The sequence below is a fragment of the Branchiostoma floridae genome, chromosome 4 (genome assembly GCF_000003815.2).
Source record: "Branchiostoma floridae strain S238N-H82 chromosome 4, Bfl_VNyyK, whole genome shotgun sequence".
In the NCBI taxonomy this organism is placed as follows: domain Eukaryota; kingdom Metazoa; phylum Chordata; class Leptocardii; order Amphioxiformes; family Branchiostomatidae; genus Branchiostoma; species Branchiostoma floridae.
In genome coordinates this window covers 29,694,281-29,711,694 of record NC_049982.1, presented here as the reverse complement: position 1 = coordinate 29,711,694, position 17,414 = coordinate 29,694,281, and the positions used below count along the sequence as shown (strand labels likewise).

Here is a 17,414-nt window from a genome sequence, read left to right as displayed (position 1 = left end):
AATTCTTTGCCTGTTTCATGAGTGTCAAACGGGCGCAGTCACATAGGTCGTGCGATCGCCGTACGATTTTGAGGCCATAGAATTTTCAAACAGGCGGTGACAGAATATACAACCGACATGGATCCAAATATCACTTTTTGCACCAAGACAGTTGAACTTTGCAACAGGCGGCCTATATGTGACTCAGAGCGACCGACCAAACGCGTTCGGAAACAAGGGGTCAACTGCGCCACCATCCCCAACCTTAACTAATTAATTCGGACTGATGTAGACTGAAAATCAGCAAGAAAAGTTAGAGCAAAACATTTACCTGGTACTATGAGCGTCTGGAAACGGTTTTGCTTGTCAATGAGTTGCAGCTCGTGTACATGTTCAGTAGCAAGACCATAATGTGCCTTAGACTAAGTAACGGCAAACGTATGCCCACCGCCCAACCTGCACAATTACCTACCTGTAGGTTTGCATATGACGAATGTGGAAAGTTCCATGGTGTAATAATGTCTATATATAGCCCTGGGTACCCTGACGCAAAACTGCGGAAAGTCCCGTCTTGTTTTTCACACTACACTATAGCTATCTGACATGCGCAAAGCCATATAGCTAATGGCTCTGCGCCAGGGCTATAAATAGACAGACACAACGGGACTTTTCACATGCGTCATATGCAAACCTACATGTAGGTAATTGTGCAAGTTGGGCGGTGGGTATACGTTTTTGCAGTCCTTAGGACGAGACGTTAATCCGTGGCCATTGTAATTGTGCTTGTTGAAAAGAGCTAAGGGGAACTTCCCCGTTAAAATGAACCTGTAAATATTGCACATAACATTCTTCTTCTCTGTCATGACTAGAGACTTCACTGAGCTAATCTGGCTTTAAGTTTCTTTCTTTCAATTTTCAGCGCTGGGCAATAAACGAAATCTGCGATATACACATAACGTTACCAGATAAACATTGTGAATCTACCTGGCTATATAGGTCGCTATCAGAGTCCCTGTCGGTATGGATTGCTGTTGTAATCTACACTGGAAGAGATCACCGGTAGAGATCATGATCAGAGTCTTTGGTGGTGAAATTGAACAAAAGCGTATGCCTCCAATCCATGTAATTTGCTACAATACCAAAATGCGTTTTTACTTGTTAAATATTAGTCCAGCACCATCTCGGATTCCCATAGAACCGACGTGAACAGAGTTAGAATACCATACAACGTAGGCGCTGTAGCTGTATTATATTCAATTGAAGTCAGCCACGCCAGCACAGCATAACTATGATATAATAACAGGACATCTTTAGGGGTAAACTCTTACGTAACGTTAAGTTTCACAACTATAAGTCCCTAGTAGAACCATTTCTTTGCCTTAGTAGTGTAAGACCCAGACAAGACACAACATATCCTGATGGTGAAGCGTGATAGATACCATCGCACTCCGTCATTAATAGTGATATTTTCCATCATATAACCTCTAAGGAGCTTACGAACGCTTACCATGACATTATATACTCACGTTTAAAAGCTTCAGGTGTTACGGCAACACCGCAGAGGGAGTATGAGGTAACGTAGACGATACAGCAGCTTATATACCCACTGTGCTATAAATAGCGGCTGGAAATTACCAAGGTTTTTTTTGCGTCACCATTGAAATTGTAGCTGGAGCGTATTGTAAAGTGGTGTCTGTTACAGTAAGCTAAAACTATGTAAACTGGATTCAAGACAATTGGGCATATGACCTCAACCTCATTGGCATAGTAAAAAGAGAGGTCAACACCGTGCAGTGTTTACACTTTAAACAGCGCTGGCAACAAAGGAAAGGCAAGGATAGTGTATTCAATGGACTATTGGCTTTGTCAAATACGATCGCGTTATTTCTTTCGGACGTTTCTCTTATAATCACCAAAAAAAGTGTTTCACCAGGTATTAACAGTAGTTAGTTATCCAGCATTTGGATTATATTTCCGGCCTTCACAGTAGATCAGCTACGCTAGGACATTGAGAAAGGAACAATGTTCTATTGTTGTTCATTTGACACCAGATGCGAGACCACAATGGCAATTTCGTCCATGGTACTGGATTCGCCATCACGCAGTCTTATACGTCCACAGTACTGGATGGTACTTCCCTTCCACACAGTGTAATATGTCCATCCTAATGATTGCTAGAATACATTTTGTATAAATACTCCGAAAACTTTCTTGGAGCTAATAATTTGATAATTTCGTCAGGAATTCGTCAATATCTTCGTTATTTGCATGGATGGCTGTGCGAACGGTAACATGATATACAATGGGATATTCATAATTCATCACTTTTATGTCTACACCTAGGAAAAATATTGCTTGAAGATCAAACAATTTTGCCATTACTTGGTGTAAAAGCAGACATGTCAAACTTGTCTTAGTAACTGACAAGATAAACAGATGTCCACCGATGTAAAGACCACGGCACTTATTATTAGTGGCAGATTGGCTCTGGACGTTTGAGCTAGCCAAATGTGTTGGGCACTTTTATCGTACCGCTTGTTAAACTTCGAGAGAAATGAGAGCCAATGGGGATGCTGGTCCCGGGGGAATGGTCGGGTCTCCCGAACAACCTGGGCCCCGGGTTCGACAGGACAGCCTGTAGTTACGCCACGCGACCCCATAAACATTTCTTATACACATTTCAGTAGTTTTGTTAGTGTCTACCAGAATCCCGCCTGGCCAAATAAGGGACGTTGGCCAAGTTGAGAATAAAACCTAGTAGGAGTCAATTGGCGTTGGAGTGAACTGACCGACCGGGATGAGGAAATGACTCTGGTCAGCCGACTCCCCTGGCGTACTATTGATTATATTTGTCCAATTTTTACTATGATCAGAGCACCGATCCGCTGAGCCTGTTAGAGGCAAAGTTTTGTGGCGTAAAATGATGTAGTCGATTTGTGTTACAGTTGGGTCTCATACGCTGGGTTAAAATACGGTTTCAAAATTGTACAATCTGTATACTACCTCTGGAAGTATTCCACTCCTGAAGCGGGTATTATTTTCTGATAGATTTTAATTTTTCTAGATACAAATGCAGCATACTTTTAATACCCCAGCAGTCTTTATAACAATAATCATTTTCTAAATCAAAGTAGCCCCATACAGAGCCACATACGGACCCGCCTCAATGTAATGCGCTGCATCTCATGATTGACTTCTCGAAAGGCTTTTCGAAATTTCCTCGATATGCTTCTCTTTATCACATAGAAAATATTAGTATATATACAGTATGGTATGTTTGTAGGATACAACTACAATCCAAAGTTTATCTCATTTCATACTGGATAACGATTGTCATCTATTTTATGAAGATTCATTAATTATCGATTAGGCTTCAGTCCACAGGTATGTTTGTTGTTTATCTGAAACATTTAGTGTCATTTATCTGAACAACTGTTTGGACGGTTTGATATGCCAAGTATAATCATTATATAAATAATAGTCTCACGACAGTCCTGTCCATGAACTTTAACATTTATTGTGAACGTAAAGATGGATGAAATTGAACAAATGATGCAGCTGTCTGGAGAATGTATATAACGCTAGTTTACCTTTATCCGCGGGGTACCCTATATCTGTTGCTGTCAGAATTGGGTATTTAGGGATATCAAATCGACGAACGAGAGCTTCAAACTACAATATTTTGAACATATTACAACTTGAAACCACCGTCCGTCCAGTTGATATCCCTTAATATCGTGTTGGTAAACACACCGAATATAAGTCACATGTACCCTGCGGAAAAAGGTGAAATAGCGTTACCTAAACGTAACATGTCACGTTTCTGTCCATACCTTTTCACCCTAACCCTACTCGTATGCCTTAGTTCTTCAGCTAAAGGACAAACCATAAACTCTAAATAAACTCATATCACTTAAAAAATTCCCACCATCTTTAGGCTATAGTGCTAACACATCAGCATTTACAGATATAACAGACTATACTATAAATCTGGAATGATATTCTGAATTCGGAAAGACAATACAATGTAGTTCAACTCCCATGCATATATAAGTTGCCATTTATTGTACGTGTTTCAATTGCCACACAATAAAATTATTCGATATTGATTACAAGTCCTGGTCCTTCCTATCTTATATAATATAATCCATATCTACCCTTAATCGTTGATGTTGGCTATTTTCTTGCTTTGCTATCCCTCCACGCTTCTTATAATTTCAGTAAAAACAAAAATAAGTATTAGATACCATCGCCGAATAATGTGCCTTATCTTGTTTACAGAACAAAACAGCTATACTTTGAACCTGCCAAGTCCATAATTGTGCTTATGCACAGAATCTGTCATTTTGCTCTAATACTTAGCACTGGCAAGGTAACGCTAAACACCGTCCAGTTCAGTTCAGTTCGTCCTTGTAATACGAGGATAGACTAATAATGTCCATCCATGCATCTGTATCACACTGTTATCTGCAGGTAACCTATACCCGTTTTAAACAACAGGGCCTTTAGCGATGTCAAGTCCGTCCAAGGAGGAGAAAGGGAGTGGACATCGGAAAATTTGATAGGATGATATCGGAGAATTGAAAGACATGACAGTACGTAGATAAAACACTAACAAAAACGGAAAACCGAGGAGGGTGAAGACACCCGGTTGCCAGATCCTCTGTGGTGACCCAACAGGGGAGAAGGAGAGGAAGAGAGAAAGAGAGACAGACAGACAGACAGACAGACAGATAGAGAGAAACAGAGAGGCTGGAAGAGAGAAAGAGAGAGACTGGAAGAGAGAAAGAGAGACTAGAAGACAGTGACAAAGATGTAGGAAGAGAGAGTGGGGAAGAGGGATAGTTACAGAGAGGTGGAAATAGAGAGGGGAAGAGAGTGGAGTGAGGGAGAGAGAGATCTCACATGGTGATTTTTCCAACCAATGTTTTTGCGGTCATCCCACTTAAGATATCCAGTTGCGACACACTGAGGTTAAAGGTTTTGTTCGCCCAGTTGACTATGTCGATGGCCATGAGGGAGTCCACACCGTAGTTGACCATTGGTTGGTCGAGGTCAATCTGGTCTGGGGGCATACCGAGGATCTGACCGAGATGGTCCAGCAGCTGTCCATTCAGGTCATCCGTACTCCGGACACTGTCAGCTGATGGAGATGACCACAAGGTAATTGTAAAATAAATAAACAAATAATTCAAACAAGGCGTGCAAGATACTGCTATGTAACGCTAGTTAATCTTCAGACTTTTTTTACTGCAACAAACTCTTTTTATCAACTGGATAACTTATATCAAAGACTTAAAGACTTTTTTGTTCAATCAGAATATATAAAGAAATCAAGTCGACGGATGGTGGTTTCAAATGGCAACGTTTTGCTATTTGAAACCATCCTGTTTTAAAAACAACGGATATGGTTTATACCAGGATAAAGGCGAATTAGTTTTATATAATCCGAATAAAACTTTCACCACATGGTATCTATGGATTTAGGTCTGCAAAACTACCTTCCCTGAGTTCTTCTGTTCGTGTACAAGGTGTCGATACTTCATGGTACTTGGGTATGAGAATTGCATCGTCCTGCACCAGTCCTGTGCATAAAAGAATGGCGAACAGAATTATTCTGTGAGGGAAATGTCAATATACACTATATTATCAAAAAATCATCTGAGGTACCGGTAAGAGTCATATGAAACGATAAGGAAATTTCTTTACAAGCTCACATCACTCTTTGATTTCACAGAACATGTCATCCATACGATGGCCCAAGTAAACAAAAATTGATTTTTTTTCTCTTGATTTAGTAATCAAATGCCATAACTTTGTTGAAAATCATATCAACCCTCTCCGTGGTGTAAAAACAAACAAACAAACAAACAAACAAACAAACAAATGTAATATTGGAGACCTAATGTTAGCCATTACAAATGGCCTTTGATTGAATCGTGAAAAAATTAACACTGAACCTAGTAGCTGGTACTAGTCTAAATTATTGGCTGATCTCGCCGAATAAACTCGTCTTCTGCAGCTTCCGGGACGGGACATTCGAGAACGAGACGGGGGGTGACACAGGTCTACCTGACACCTACGACCCGCTGCTGCAGTTGCGTGTCTCCAACGTCACATCCCGAAAGTTGTAGTAGACAAGACTGACGGAGTGGGCAATTTCTAACAAGCCTTACTGTTGGTTAGTTTAAGTCTAGTTCTTAATAGCATCTGCCAGTAAAAATGAACTTTTATACATAGCTGTGATTGCGATACGCACCGTATTTGCAAGAGTGATGACAGCGATGTCTCGTGCCTGTAAGAGACGTGGCATCATCCGCAGAACGTTGTTGATGTGCAGTGTCAGGAAACCCTTCCTTTTGACGATCTCGGTAGCTTTCTTCTTCCCCTCCAGGAAGCCGACTCCTCGGACAGCATCCAACTGCACAGAGAGGGCTGGAAGACCTTGTCTATGTCGATGCTCTGCAAGGGCGTCAAGAAAGCTGTTGGCAGCAACGTACCCGCACTGTTCTGTATTGCCCCACGTCGCTGCCACAGATGACAGCAAGAAGAAGATATCCAGTTGGTCCCTCTGTGTCAGTTCGTGTAGGTTGAGTGCGCCCTTTGCCTTTGCTGCTAAAACTCTTTCCAACTGACTTTCGGTAACGTCAAGGACATTTGAATCATCAATGACAGCAGCCAAATGAAAGATGCCTTTTAGCGCTGGAATCAAGGGGTTCTCTCGCAGATGGTTCAGCGTCGTTTCAAGTGACGTCTTGTTTGTCACGTCTACGGTAAGTGCGTGGACTTCAGCTCCTCTACTTTCCATGAAGGCAACGGTTCGTCTGTTCTCAGCGGTCTTGCATCCATTCCTTGAGAGAAGAGCGATGTGCCTGGCACCGTGGTCTACCATCCAACGAGCTAGGGCCTGTCCGACGCCGCCGAATCCGCCAGTGATGAGGTAAAGCCCGTGCGCATCAAAACTCTGCCGGGGCGGATTCAATCTCTCCGGTTGGAACTTTGGCGGCACCTCGAAGACCACCTTTCCGACATGTTGACCCATTGACATCCACCTCAACGTGCCTTTATAGTCGCCGATGTGCTTGATCGTTGTCTTCACTGGATGGATCTCACCATCTTTCAGAAGATTGCAGACTGTCGTCATCAACGTTTGGACCCGTGTGGGATTTCTATTCATCAGAAGATCCAGTTGGACCGAGAAGAAGTTCTTGTTTTCCAGTAAAGGTCCGGTGTCCATTTTGGCGTTCTCCAGCATTGACCGCTTGCCGATTTCACAAAGAATGCCGCCTGGGCTCAACACCTTCAGGGTTGTCGTTTGTAGGTCACCATACAAGGAGCTTAGGCAAACGTCTACTCCTTCTCCACCTGTCCACTGTAAGACGTCTTGGTAGAATCGTGTAGATCTTGAGTCTGAGACGTGTGCTATTCCCAACTCGTGCCGGAGAAAGTTTCGTTTTTCCTCAGATCCAGCCGTGCAGAATATACGGGCTCCTACTAAACGCGCTATCTGGATGGCGGCCTGTCCCACCCCTCCACATGCAGAGTGTATCAATACAGATTGGTCACGAACGAGACCGGCCCTTTCAACCAAAGCATAGTAGGCAGTCATGAACACCATGCTAAAGCCAGCAGCTTCAGCCCATGTGACATTTGACGGCTTCTTAACGACAAAGCGCTCGTGGCAGTCAACATGGGAGGCGAAACAGTTATCCCCAAAGGCAATGACTTCATCCCCTACTTTGACATGCTCCACAGAGCTGCTAACCTCCACTACCGTTCCAGAACACTCCAGACCAAACTGGGGTTGTAGATTGAGACCGCTCAGAAGTCCGAGTGCCATCATCACGTCTTTGAAATTCAGGCCTGCCGCGCGGACTTGGACCCGAACGTGATGACTCGAGAGAGCTGCAGGAGGGAGTTCGTAAAACTCAACGTCCTCCACTGTTCTGGTCTTATCTAGAGAGACATCAAGGACCCATCGATGGCACAGGGCTGTTGGGTGGATACTCGAGCTCTTTGACAAGGAAGTCCGGATAAGCCTTGGGACTAGAACACCACCATTTCTGACTGCTAGCTCTCTCTCAGCTGGTGGCTCAGACAACAGAGTCGCCAGGGTACCAGCTAACTCCCCAAACCCGGATGCACAAGCTGTTGGAGGCAAATCTACTGTGTAGATTGGTAGATTCTTCAGCTCGTTGTTGACCACTCGGAAAAAGCCTGTCACAACAGATGGCGCAGGCCTCGGACAGTCTACGCTTCCTCCTACCGTAAACACCCAAATGCAATGGACCCTTTCTGATGCAGCGCTTAAGGACTTTGTCAAAGCTAAGGCGTGTCTCAGGTTTGTATCGTTCTCTGGCCAGACGTAGACAACCTTGAGCCGTGGACCCTGTGTCGGTATGTCTATCCTGTCACCAATGTGACACATCAGCGTGTCTTCGGGAAGGATTGCCTGAAGTGTGTTGCCAATGGGGCTGCCTTGTTCACCAACGAGGATCCACTTGTCTTCGGCGTTTGGTTGCTGCGTCAGGGTTGTGGTGGTCGCCACTGGTTCTCCTTTCCTCCCAACTATTGCGGAATGGAAGAATTCTCCAGGAGACGACACCCCCACCACATCGCACATTCCTCCCTTCACGAAGAGGTCGCACCACTCTTTCTGGGAGAGCCAGCACGACTCTCTTCTATACTCGTCATCATATGCCCAACACAGCTCCAGAGACCCAAAAATTACTTCCACCATGTAGAAAGCGTTGGTTGGCTCCAGCATGACAAGCCATCCACCAGGAGAGAGGAGACTTTGCACGTTTTTGAGCCCGGCCATGACATCAACGGACGTGTGAAGGGTGTCCGTGCAGATAACAATGTCGAACGTTCCAGGGACGAAGTTTTGCGATTGCACTGGCTTCTCAATATTAAGCTCTTTGTATTTCACAAACGGGAAGTCCTGAAGAGCTTGACTGGCTTGGGCAAAGAAGGTCGTGCTTAGTCCTGTGAATACATACTCAATGGAACCTGAATCTGCATGATTCTTGACGTTATTCAAAAGTATCTGCGCGAGTCCACCAGACCTACCCCCTATTTCGAGAATCCGGACAATCTGCTTCCGTGTCAGTGCAGTTTCAACGGCTTTCCCGACTGCTTCCGCACATGCTTGGTAGTAGATTTTGATACTCTGGGAGTGCATGAAGTACTCAGCTAGGACTCCTTCAGCAAAAAGAACTGGTGCAACCGCGGACGGGTCACGTAGAGCCATAGGCAGAAGGTCTCCAATGCGCTGTAGTGTTTTCAGATCAAACTCAAAGGCTGGTACGTTGCTGCTCATCTCATCTAATAGTGCACGTACCCCATCTATTGACAGACTTTCGACGCTTGACTCTTCAGTGATGATCTGTTTGAGTCTTTCCACGTACCTTGCATTCTTCGGGCTGATCTCGTGTTGCGGAACGGTGGTAAGAGCACGACGAATGTAGGACACCGTAACACACTTCAGTCTGGGGATTATCTTTTCTACAGCCTCTATTACTTCCATTTCATCCCTAAACTGTTTCCGAAGATGGTTAGCGTCGAAGATGTTGTAGAAAATATCTGTCTTAGGTAAATATGAGTTGATAGGCTGCCATTTGGTTTTGTACAAGCAGCTTTCTGGCTCTACATCGGTACTGGTGCTCTGGACGCCACGAGCTTCGAAACCGACGATACGGGTTAACACCCTCCCCTGGGTGGTGGTCATGGTGATATCAGCTTTGAAAAACGAGCTGTCACAGTCGATGATCCTAGCATGAGCGACAAGGGGTTCCCCTAAGGGCAGGGAAGGGACGTACATATTGAAGTTTACGATACCCGTTGGAAGGTAAAGAGTAGAGCTGGGGCCAATGGCGGCAATGGCAACCTGAAAGCAACCGTCTAACAGTGTCGTCTGTGTCCTCTGCTGCGTGTCGTTTGCTGGCCTTAGGTACCCTACAGCTTCCCAGTCACCTATGACGGCCTTATCCACAGCTTGGAACGAGGGACCATACTGTAGACCTAGGTCATCCAGTCGTTGGTAGAATGTTGTGCTCGAGACCGTCTCCAATATCTTCGACATTTCGATGTCAGATACACTCAAGGGTGAACATCTTTCCTCCTTGGCGACGTAACTCTCGGCATGAACTTTGTCTGTGAGGATCTCCACTTTCTTCCCGTCCCTTTTAACTACAAGCTGCAATGTCGCTTTGTCCTTGCCGACATCACCAACCTCCGGCCAGACCAGGACATGCTTAAAGCTCACATTCTCCATGCAAGGATTTTCCAAAGCACCAAATGTGGACTGGGCAATATACTCAACGTACGCGGCACCAGGAAACACAACTTTACCATTGACTACATGATCTGCAAGGAAGGGGAACATATCAAGGCTGATGTTACCGTTCTGACCCTTGAAGGTTCGGTCCTCAAGACCAAGTCTCCTCTTGCGGGAGGATTCTGCCTCCTGCCAGTGCCGCTGGTGTTGCCAGACGTATGTCGGGATGGGTGTCCATGCGGCTGCACCTGGAGTTACGTTTGACCAGTTGATGTCCACCCCGTGAGCGTATAACGTACCCACGGCCCGTAAAAGACATCTCCGATCGTTGTTCTCTCGCTGTCCACATGGCACTGTGACTTTCACAGGGTGGTTGTCGTGCTTCAAAGTCTGAGCAACAGCGGACAAGAGTGTAGCTGAGGCGCCAAGTTCGATGTAGATATCTGGATTGTGATCTCTGATAACTGACCTGGTTGCAGACGTAAACTTAACGTTTTCCCTGATGTTATTCCACCAATAGGAGGCGTCAAACTGTCCCGTGTAACGTTGTCCTGTCACCGTGGAGTAGAATGGCACATGAACGTTTCCATCTCTTTCTGGCTGGAATGAGGACATTGCTCCGAAAAAGGAATCCCTAAGAGGATCCATGTGCTCTGTGTGAAAAGCACAGGAAACACGCAGTACTTTCATCTTAGTGGGGTTATCTTCTTGCAGCGCCTGAACAGCTTCCGTTGACCCTGCTATTGTTACAGAAGTTGGAGAGTTGTCGCAAGCTACGTGGACGCCAGGGACTCGAGCGACAAGCTGTCCTGCCTCCACCAGCGACGAGCGTACGGCCGCCATCCTTCCTGTTCCTTCCAGCTTTTCTTGTTCCATGCTTCTAACGTAGATGGCACGTACAGCCTCCTTCAGAGTCAAACCACCACATGCGTGAGCTGCAGCAATCTCGCCAAGGCTGTGACCAAGTACGACATCCGGTTGGACACCCCAGTGCTTTAATAAGACATAGAGGCCGACCTGCATGAACAATATGGCCGGTTGAGAGACCCTAAACTTGTCAAGCGTTAGCCGTACATGTACGCCGGCGCCACCAGTTTCGACAAATAATCCATATTTCTTTAGGAGAGACCATCCGCTGATGCTTTCGAAGATGCTGTCGCAGGTATCGACAGCATCCCGAAAGACCGGCTCCATCTGGTACAGCACTCTACCCATGTCGTTCCATTGCTGTCCCTGACCTGGGAAGACGAAGCACACCTTTGGGTAGGGCGTCTTCACTTCCCCGCTGATGATGTCGAGGGTGGCCGTCTTGTTGGCGTAACATTGTAGAGACTCTCTCATATGCGCCCCGGAGTTGGCAATGACAGCAAGTCTAGTCTGGTGATGGGTTCGTCGTGTGGAGGCCCAAGAGGCGACACAGGCTGCGTCCTTTTCGTCTTGAAACTCGAGCCACTTCTTAGCAAGATCTGTTAGTGACTCCTGTGTCTTAGCACTGAGTGGTAGAATGACGTACTTTCCTTTCTCATCATTCGGGCCGAACTGCCATCCACTTCTCCGGCGGGAGGGATGTCGTTTAGTCGGAACAGCTCGGTGCTCTTCCATAATGACGTGGGCAAGGGCTCCTCCAAATCCAAAGCTGTTGACTCCAGCGGTCATCTTCTTCTCACTCGTGAGAAATGGCTCCAATTGTGTTTGCACTCTCAAATTCAACGCTTCAAAATCGACCTCAGGATTTGGTGACGTGAAGTTGATTGATGGACACAGAATACGTCTGTCCATCATTAGAGCTGTCTTGATGACGCCCACTATGCCAGAAGCGCACTCCATGTGGCCAAAGTTGCTCTTACTCGACCCAATCTTCAGTGGTGACAGAAGATGTGGTCCAAAGGTGTTCCCGATTGCCAGAGCTTCTGCGGGGTCTCCAACAGGTGTGCTGGTGCCGTGAGCTTCGATGTACGAAATACTTGACAAGGGAACACCGAAGCGGGCGAACGTGTTCTTCATCAGTATCTCCTGCGCACTGGATGAAGGCATGGTTATACTTTGACTGAAGCCGTTGTCCGCTATGCCACTCCCCTTTATCACACTATACACATGGTCTCCATCTCTTATAGCATCTTCCAATGGCTTGACTAGAATGGCGCCAAACCCTTCGCTACGAACATAGCCATTGGCCGAAGCGTCGAATGGACAGCTTCTTCCGTCTGGTGACAACACTCCCATTGCGCTAAAGCCCACCGTTATTTCTGGTGACAACAAGATGTTACAGCCACCCACCAAAGCTATGTTACATTCGCTCTTACACAACGAAGAACAGGCCAGGTGCAATGCCGTCATGGACGACGCGCAAGCAGTGTCTACAGTCAAGCTAGGTCCCTTCAGGTTAAATACATACGAGATTCTGTTTGCAGCCAGGCTATGCTCAAGACCTGTGTTGGCATAGGAGTTGAATAGATGCCTGTCGGGTGACAGACCCATGGCATAATCGGACATGCCGATGCCGACAAACACACCACATGACTCCGACACCTTCTCGGGTACGATACCTGCGTCTTCAAACGTCTCGTACGACACCTCCAGGAGGTGGCGCTGCTGGGGGTCCATCATGGCGGCCTCGCGGGGCGAAATCTTGAAGGTTAAAGGTCACAATTAGACGCAAATAAATGGATTTTATGCCAGGAGGTGGCGCTGCTGGGGGTCCATCATGGCGGCCTCGCGGGGCGAAATCTTGAAGGTTAAAGGTCACAATTAGACGCAAATAAATGGATTTTATGCCATACTTAGTTAAAATGAAATGTTGGCATTTTTGGAGATGACATCATCACAGGTAAGGCTTGGGGCTATTTATATGGTAGGAAAAATGGGTTTCTAGCCATGTTAGATGTGTCATGGACAGTATAGAATAAGTGCAGTTTGGATGTTTTCATATCTTGTCAAAAGTGTTTAAAGATTATCAGTTACTACTTCTATCCTGACACTTCGCGTGGTGCTAGAAGTGTTAAATATCACTAGACACTCTAGCAGTTAGACTAGTACGCTACCAATGTGAGTTTTCCATGGCTACAGCCGCTACACATCAGGTAGGCATATAGCCCGTAGGTAACTTTAGACAGCCGTATTTTGTGCATGTTTTATTTATAACTGAATAAAGAGACTTTTTTTTTTTCACAACCAACCAGCTCTATTCTCATGGACGTTTCGGTGACTGTCTATAACCTTCTTCAGGGAAATTCTGACTGGTTTACAATGTACTGCAGGACAGGTGTCGCTGCTTACAGTTCAGCTTCGGTCACAACATGTATTACTATACCTTAGTAAAGTAAGACACCTGCCCTGCAATACAATATAAACTAACCAGATCTGCCCTGAAGAAGGTGTCAGACGGTCACCGAAATGTCGGTGAGAATAAAGCAATGGTTGTGCAAAGAGTCTCTTTATTCAGTGACGAACCATCCTGATGAGAATAAATTTATTAACCAATGAATAGGAGACTGTACTAGAGGACTGTACCTTGAAGAAAGTGTGGTCGAACATGTCGATGCCGTCCACAAACCCAGCCTTGCGTGTGACGTGTGTGCCTGACTGGTGCGGGTCGGTGCTGTGGTAGACATCCAGCGACCATCTCTCCGGTGGGACTTCGGTGATGACGTTTCTCCCTTCGCTGATGACGTCCCAGAACTTCTCCGGACTAGTAGTTCCACCGGGCATCCTGCAGCCTGCACGTATGTAGAGAATCGATAGAGGGCGATTTGATTATGTTGCATCCATCTATGCAGTTTGCACGTATGTAGAGAATCGATAGGGGGCGTTTGATATTGCACGTATCCGTGTTACATTTTTCGTCATTTAGTAGTAATTTATTGGGGTGCCCCCTGGGGCTAATTTTCCTTGTTTGTACTTACATAGCATTATATACAGACCTACGCAAACACACAGATGAAAACTATGCGAAGGATATCAATACTAACAAATGAGACATCATTTGGAGTAATTCGTCTTTGACGATCTTGATAAATCTGTGTCCATAAACTGTGTGATATTAAGTATCGGTCCACAAATTATTCTAGAGCTTAAAATCTCTGTATAAGAATGTATTCTTTCTTCTATTACTTTTTGGTTTAACATCTATATCCGTAATAAACCTGTTTAAAAAAAACATCCGGATAGTTACTCTGTGGATAAAGGTGAACACAGGCAGCAAATCTCACCTATCCCAACTATGGCGACGGGAAAGTAGTTTGGGTGCCGATGGTTCTGCTTGCCGTGTGATCCATGCTCTGCTCCATCCTCGTACATGTCTGGCGATGTTTTGGGTACGTTCAGATGACCACCGGAAATACGTATACCATCGGAAGAGTGCGGCCCATTTTGGACTCCAACCTGTTCAGAAAGATAGCGGTGTTACACAACGTTGTCAAGAATTTGGCATTTCAATGCACTATGAATGCACATTTCCGAAAATCATCTAAGGCCATATAGTCCATGGGCCAGGACGATTTTTTGTACCACCGATAGGGACCAGAGCTGCTATGGATTTTTTGAATCTGCAATAACTAAAGTTTATTCTTATGTATAATAACAAGCTTTTATGTACAGCTTTCTTCTTGTAATCACGTGACAAAATGACGTCATCAGAATGAACATCGGTTATGGGGGCTAAATATAAAAGACCAGGACAAATTCTCAAACATCAACAATTTTCTGTCAAAATACATTGCATAGATAAAAGAAGCCTTGGGAATCACAAAATAATCAATATTTTGTCGATACTCTGTGTCTTTTGCAAGTTATGAGTCTTGAAACTACGATTTTTGGGGTAATTTCTGTGTAGAAAATGCATTGTTTACTTTCTAACATCAGGCATTTATCCGGGCTACCTATGGGGTCTCTTATAATAAGTTTTGTTAATTGGTCACATAATTCCCTGCATTTTGGGCTTGAAATCAAGAAAATCTGTCAATTCTATCAGGAGTTATAAGTGTTTTAAGAATTATACCCCTGCAGGCATTTTACCAAATCACTCTGATATCGCAATGCATCATGGGTAATCTTAAGAGGCTCTGTCTGTAGGAAAAACAAGTGATCAAAGTCAAAATATCGATCTTTTTCAAGATTGTGATGCCTTTATCTTATCATACAAAAAAGGTAAGTTTGGGGTCAAGTGGTGGCCTCATAGGTAATGTGAATAAATGCACGATATTGGAAAGTAAACTATATATTTTTTATGAGAAAATCTCCAAAAAAATCTGATGTTAGGACTCATAATTTTCTATCAAAGCTAATTATTAAAAAGGGAAGAATATTTCGGTGGTTGTAGTGACTGGTTCTACCAACCTATGAATTTTTATTTAAAAATATTGATGTTTGATATTTCTACGCGTTCCTTTCAGCATGGTGTCAATCAGAGAGATCCGTTTGGATGACGTCACTTGGTCAGGTGATTACAACAAGAAAGCTGTACATAAAAGCTTGTTATCATGGATTAAAATAAACTTTGGTTATTGCAGATTCAAAAAATGCATGGTAGCTCTGGTCCCTCTCAGTGGTACAAATATCCTCAATTTCGGGTCCTGGCCCATGGACTAATAATGCCCAACCTCCCCAAAGATACTCAGCGAATTTCAGAGATAAAGAACGGATTTTCTTCTTTTTTTAGTTCTTTCTCGTCTTTTAAGTCATTGTTTTACGAGAAAATAACCAAATAGTGACGCAGTGAACGAACCCCGCAGTGATGCAAGCTTCATACAAGTGCGGTGGGAGCACACCTTAAGAGAGAGGGATATGTTAAGCCCCGGTTACACGTAACCGACTATGCCCTCAACCTTTTAACCAACCACGGCTTTAAGAACTATTGCGTGGCGTCAAACGCATTGCTGCAAATCTTTCCATGACTTGACACATTTTTCAGTTGTTATTCTATAGACATGACCGAGACCTGACCGTGTTAGGACTTTGTTGGATGGTCTTGGCCCTTTCCAAAAAGGAATTTCAAAAAGTTACAACCTGCGAGAATGGACTTATGTAAAATAGCAAACTACACAAGTCTAAAACCACATCCACTCAAAACATTTTGTACAATAAAGCCAGTCCAAAATTGAATCTGGAAAACAATACACCCCCCCCCCGTGCGTGAATGAATTGACACCCTTTTGTGAAGCAGGAAGATGTTGGGAGAGGATACAATTTGATCAGGATTGCTATTTGGCTAACTGATCGCGTGGCGCCAAAGCTAGGCATTGCTGCAAATCTTTCCATGACTTAAGGCATTCTTCATTTGTTATTCTACATACATGACCGAGACATGACTTTGTCAGGACCGTGTTGGTCCTTCTAACGTGGAATTTCAAAAAAGTCAGTCACCCTGCGAGAATCGACTATCAAAAGAACACCGTGTAAAATAGCAAATTACACCTGTCCAAAGCCACATCATAAGCTCAAAAGATGGACTTTTGTAGAATTAACCCAGTGCAAAATTGAATTTCAAAAAAGTCCCCCTCCGTACATGAAGTGACCTTCTTTTTGTAAAGCAGGGCAGAGGTTGGGAGATGATACGATTTGATCAGGATCGCTGATTGGCTGATTGTATGGGCGTCAAAAGTGCTGAGGCAAATTTTCCATGACTTAACCCTATTCAGACCGGGGGGGGGGGGGGCTTTTGAGGCCCGCGCTAACTTCGATGTCCTATAACGCCAGAACGCCTTACGCTAAAGCCACCAAATTTGGTGAGTTTTCCTAAAATATTGTTGGCAACAATTTTGCGAAGTTTGACAAATTTTCCATTTTTTCGTGTTGCCATGGCAACCGTTTGCTGACAGGCAGTTTTGCCAAAAATCACTATTTTTGGTTCAAACAATGTATTTTTCACATTTATTTGCTATATTACTGCTATTTTGTTACATGAATAAAATCTTATATTATTTAGCATATCTTTCATAATTATATATGCATAAATTATGCTAATTTGATGACGTCATCAGCCCAAAATCCAAGATGGCGGACCGTATGACCAGATCAAGAATAACAAGCTTATTTTCCGTTAAAAACTACCTGGTATGTATTTCATCAAAAACCATCTAAATGAATGAATTTAGTCTATTTCTATTGCCCTTTGTGATTATTTGTGCAAAAAAAGAAGTTTTAAAAATCAAGGTGGGGA

General features: G+C 44.3%; 2 protein-coding genes across 2 annotated transcripts in view; both read right to left on the bottom strand.

Moving 5' to 3' along the window:
* Positions 1–4,880: 4,880 nt before the first annotated feature.
* Positions 4,881–12,898, bottom strand: LOC118413748 (highly reducing polyketide synthase FUM1-like; the record flags this gene model as incomplete). The annotated part of the gene is made up of 4 exons (XM_035817279.1): positions 4,881–5,122; positions 5,363–5,366; positions 5,481–5,564; positions 6,239–12,898. Coding segments are annotated over 4 exons (6,990 nt in total), but the record flags the coding sequence as incomplete, so codon positions are not given.
* Positions 12,899–13,489: 591 nt separating this feature from the next.
* The window catches only part of LOC118414753 (phthiocerol synthesis polyketide synthase type I PpsA-like), a 6,010-nt gene continuing 2,085 nt past the window's right edge, over positions 13,490–17,414 (bottom strand). Inside the window, exons 2-3 of the mRNA XM_035818970.1 lie at positions 14,467–14,638; positions 13,490–13,974 (exon numbers count right to left, since the gene is read on the bottom strand). Coding sequence (XP_035674863.1) covers positions 13,697–13,974; positions 14,467–14,638 — 450 coding nt within the window. The 3' untranslated portion in view covers positions 13,490–13,696. The remainder of the gene's footprint in view (positions 13,975–14,466; positions 14,639–17,414) is intronic.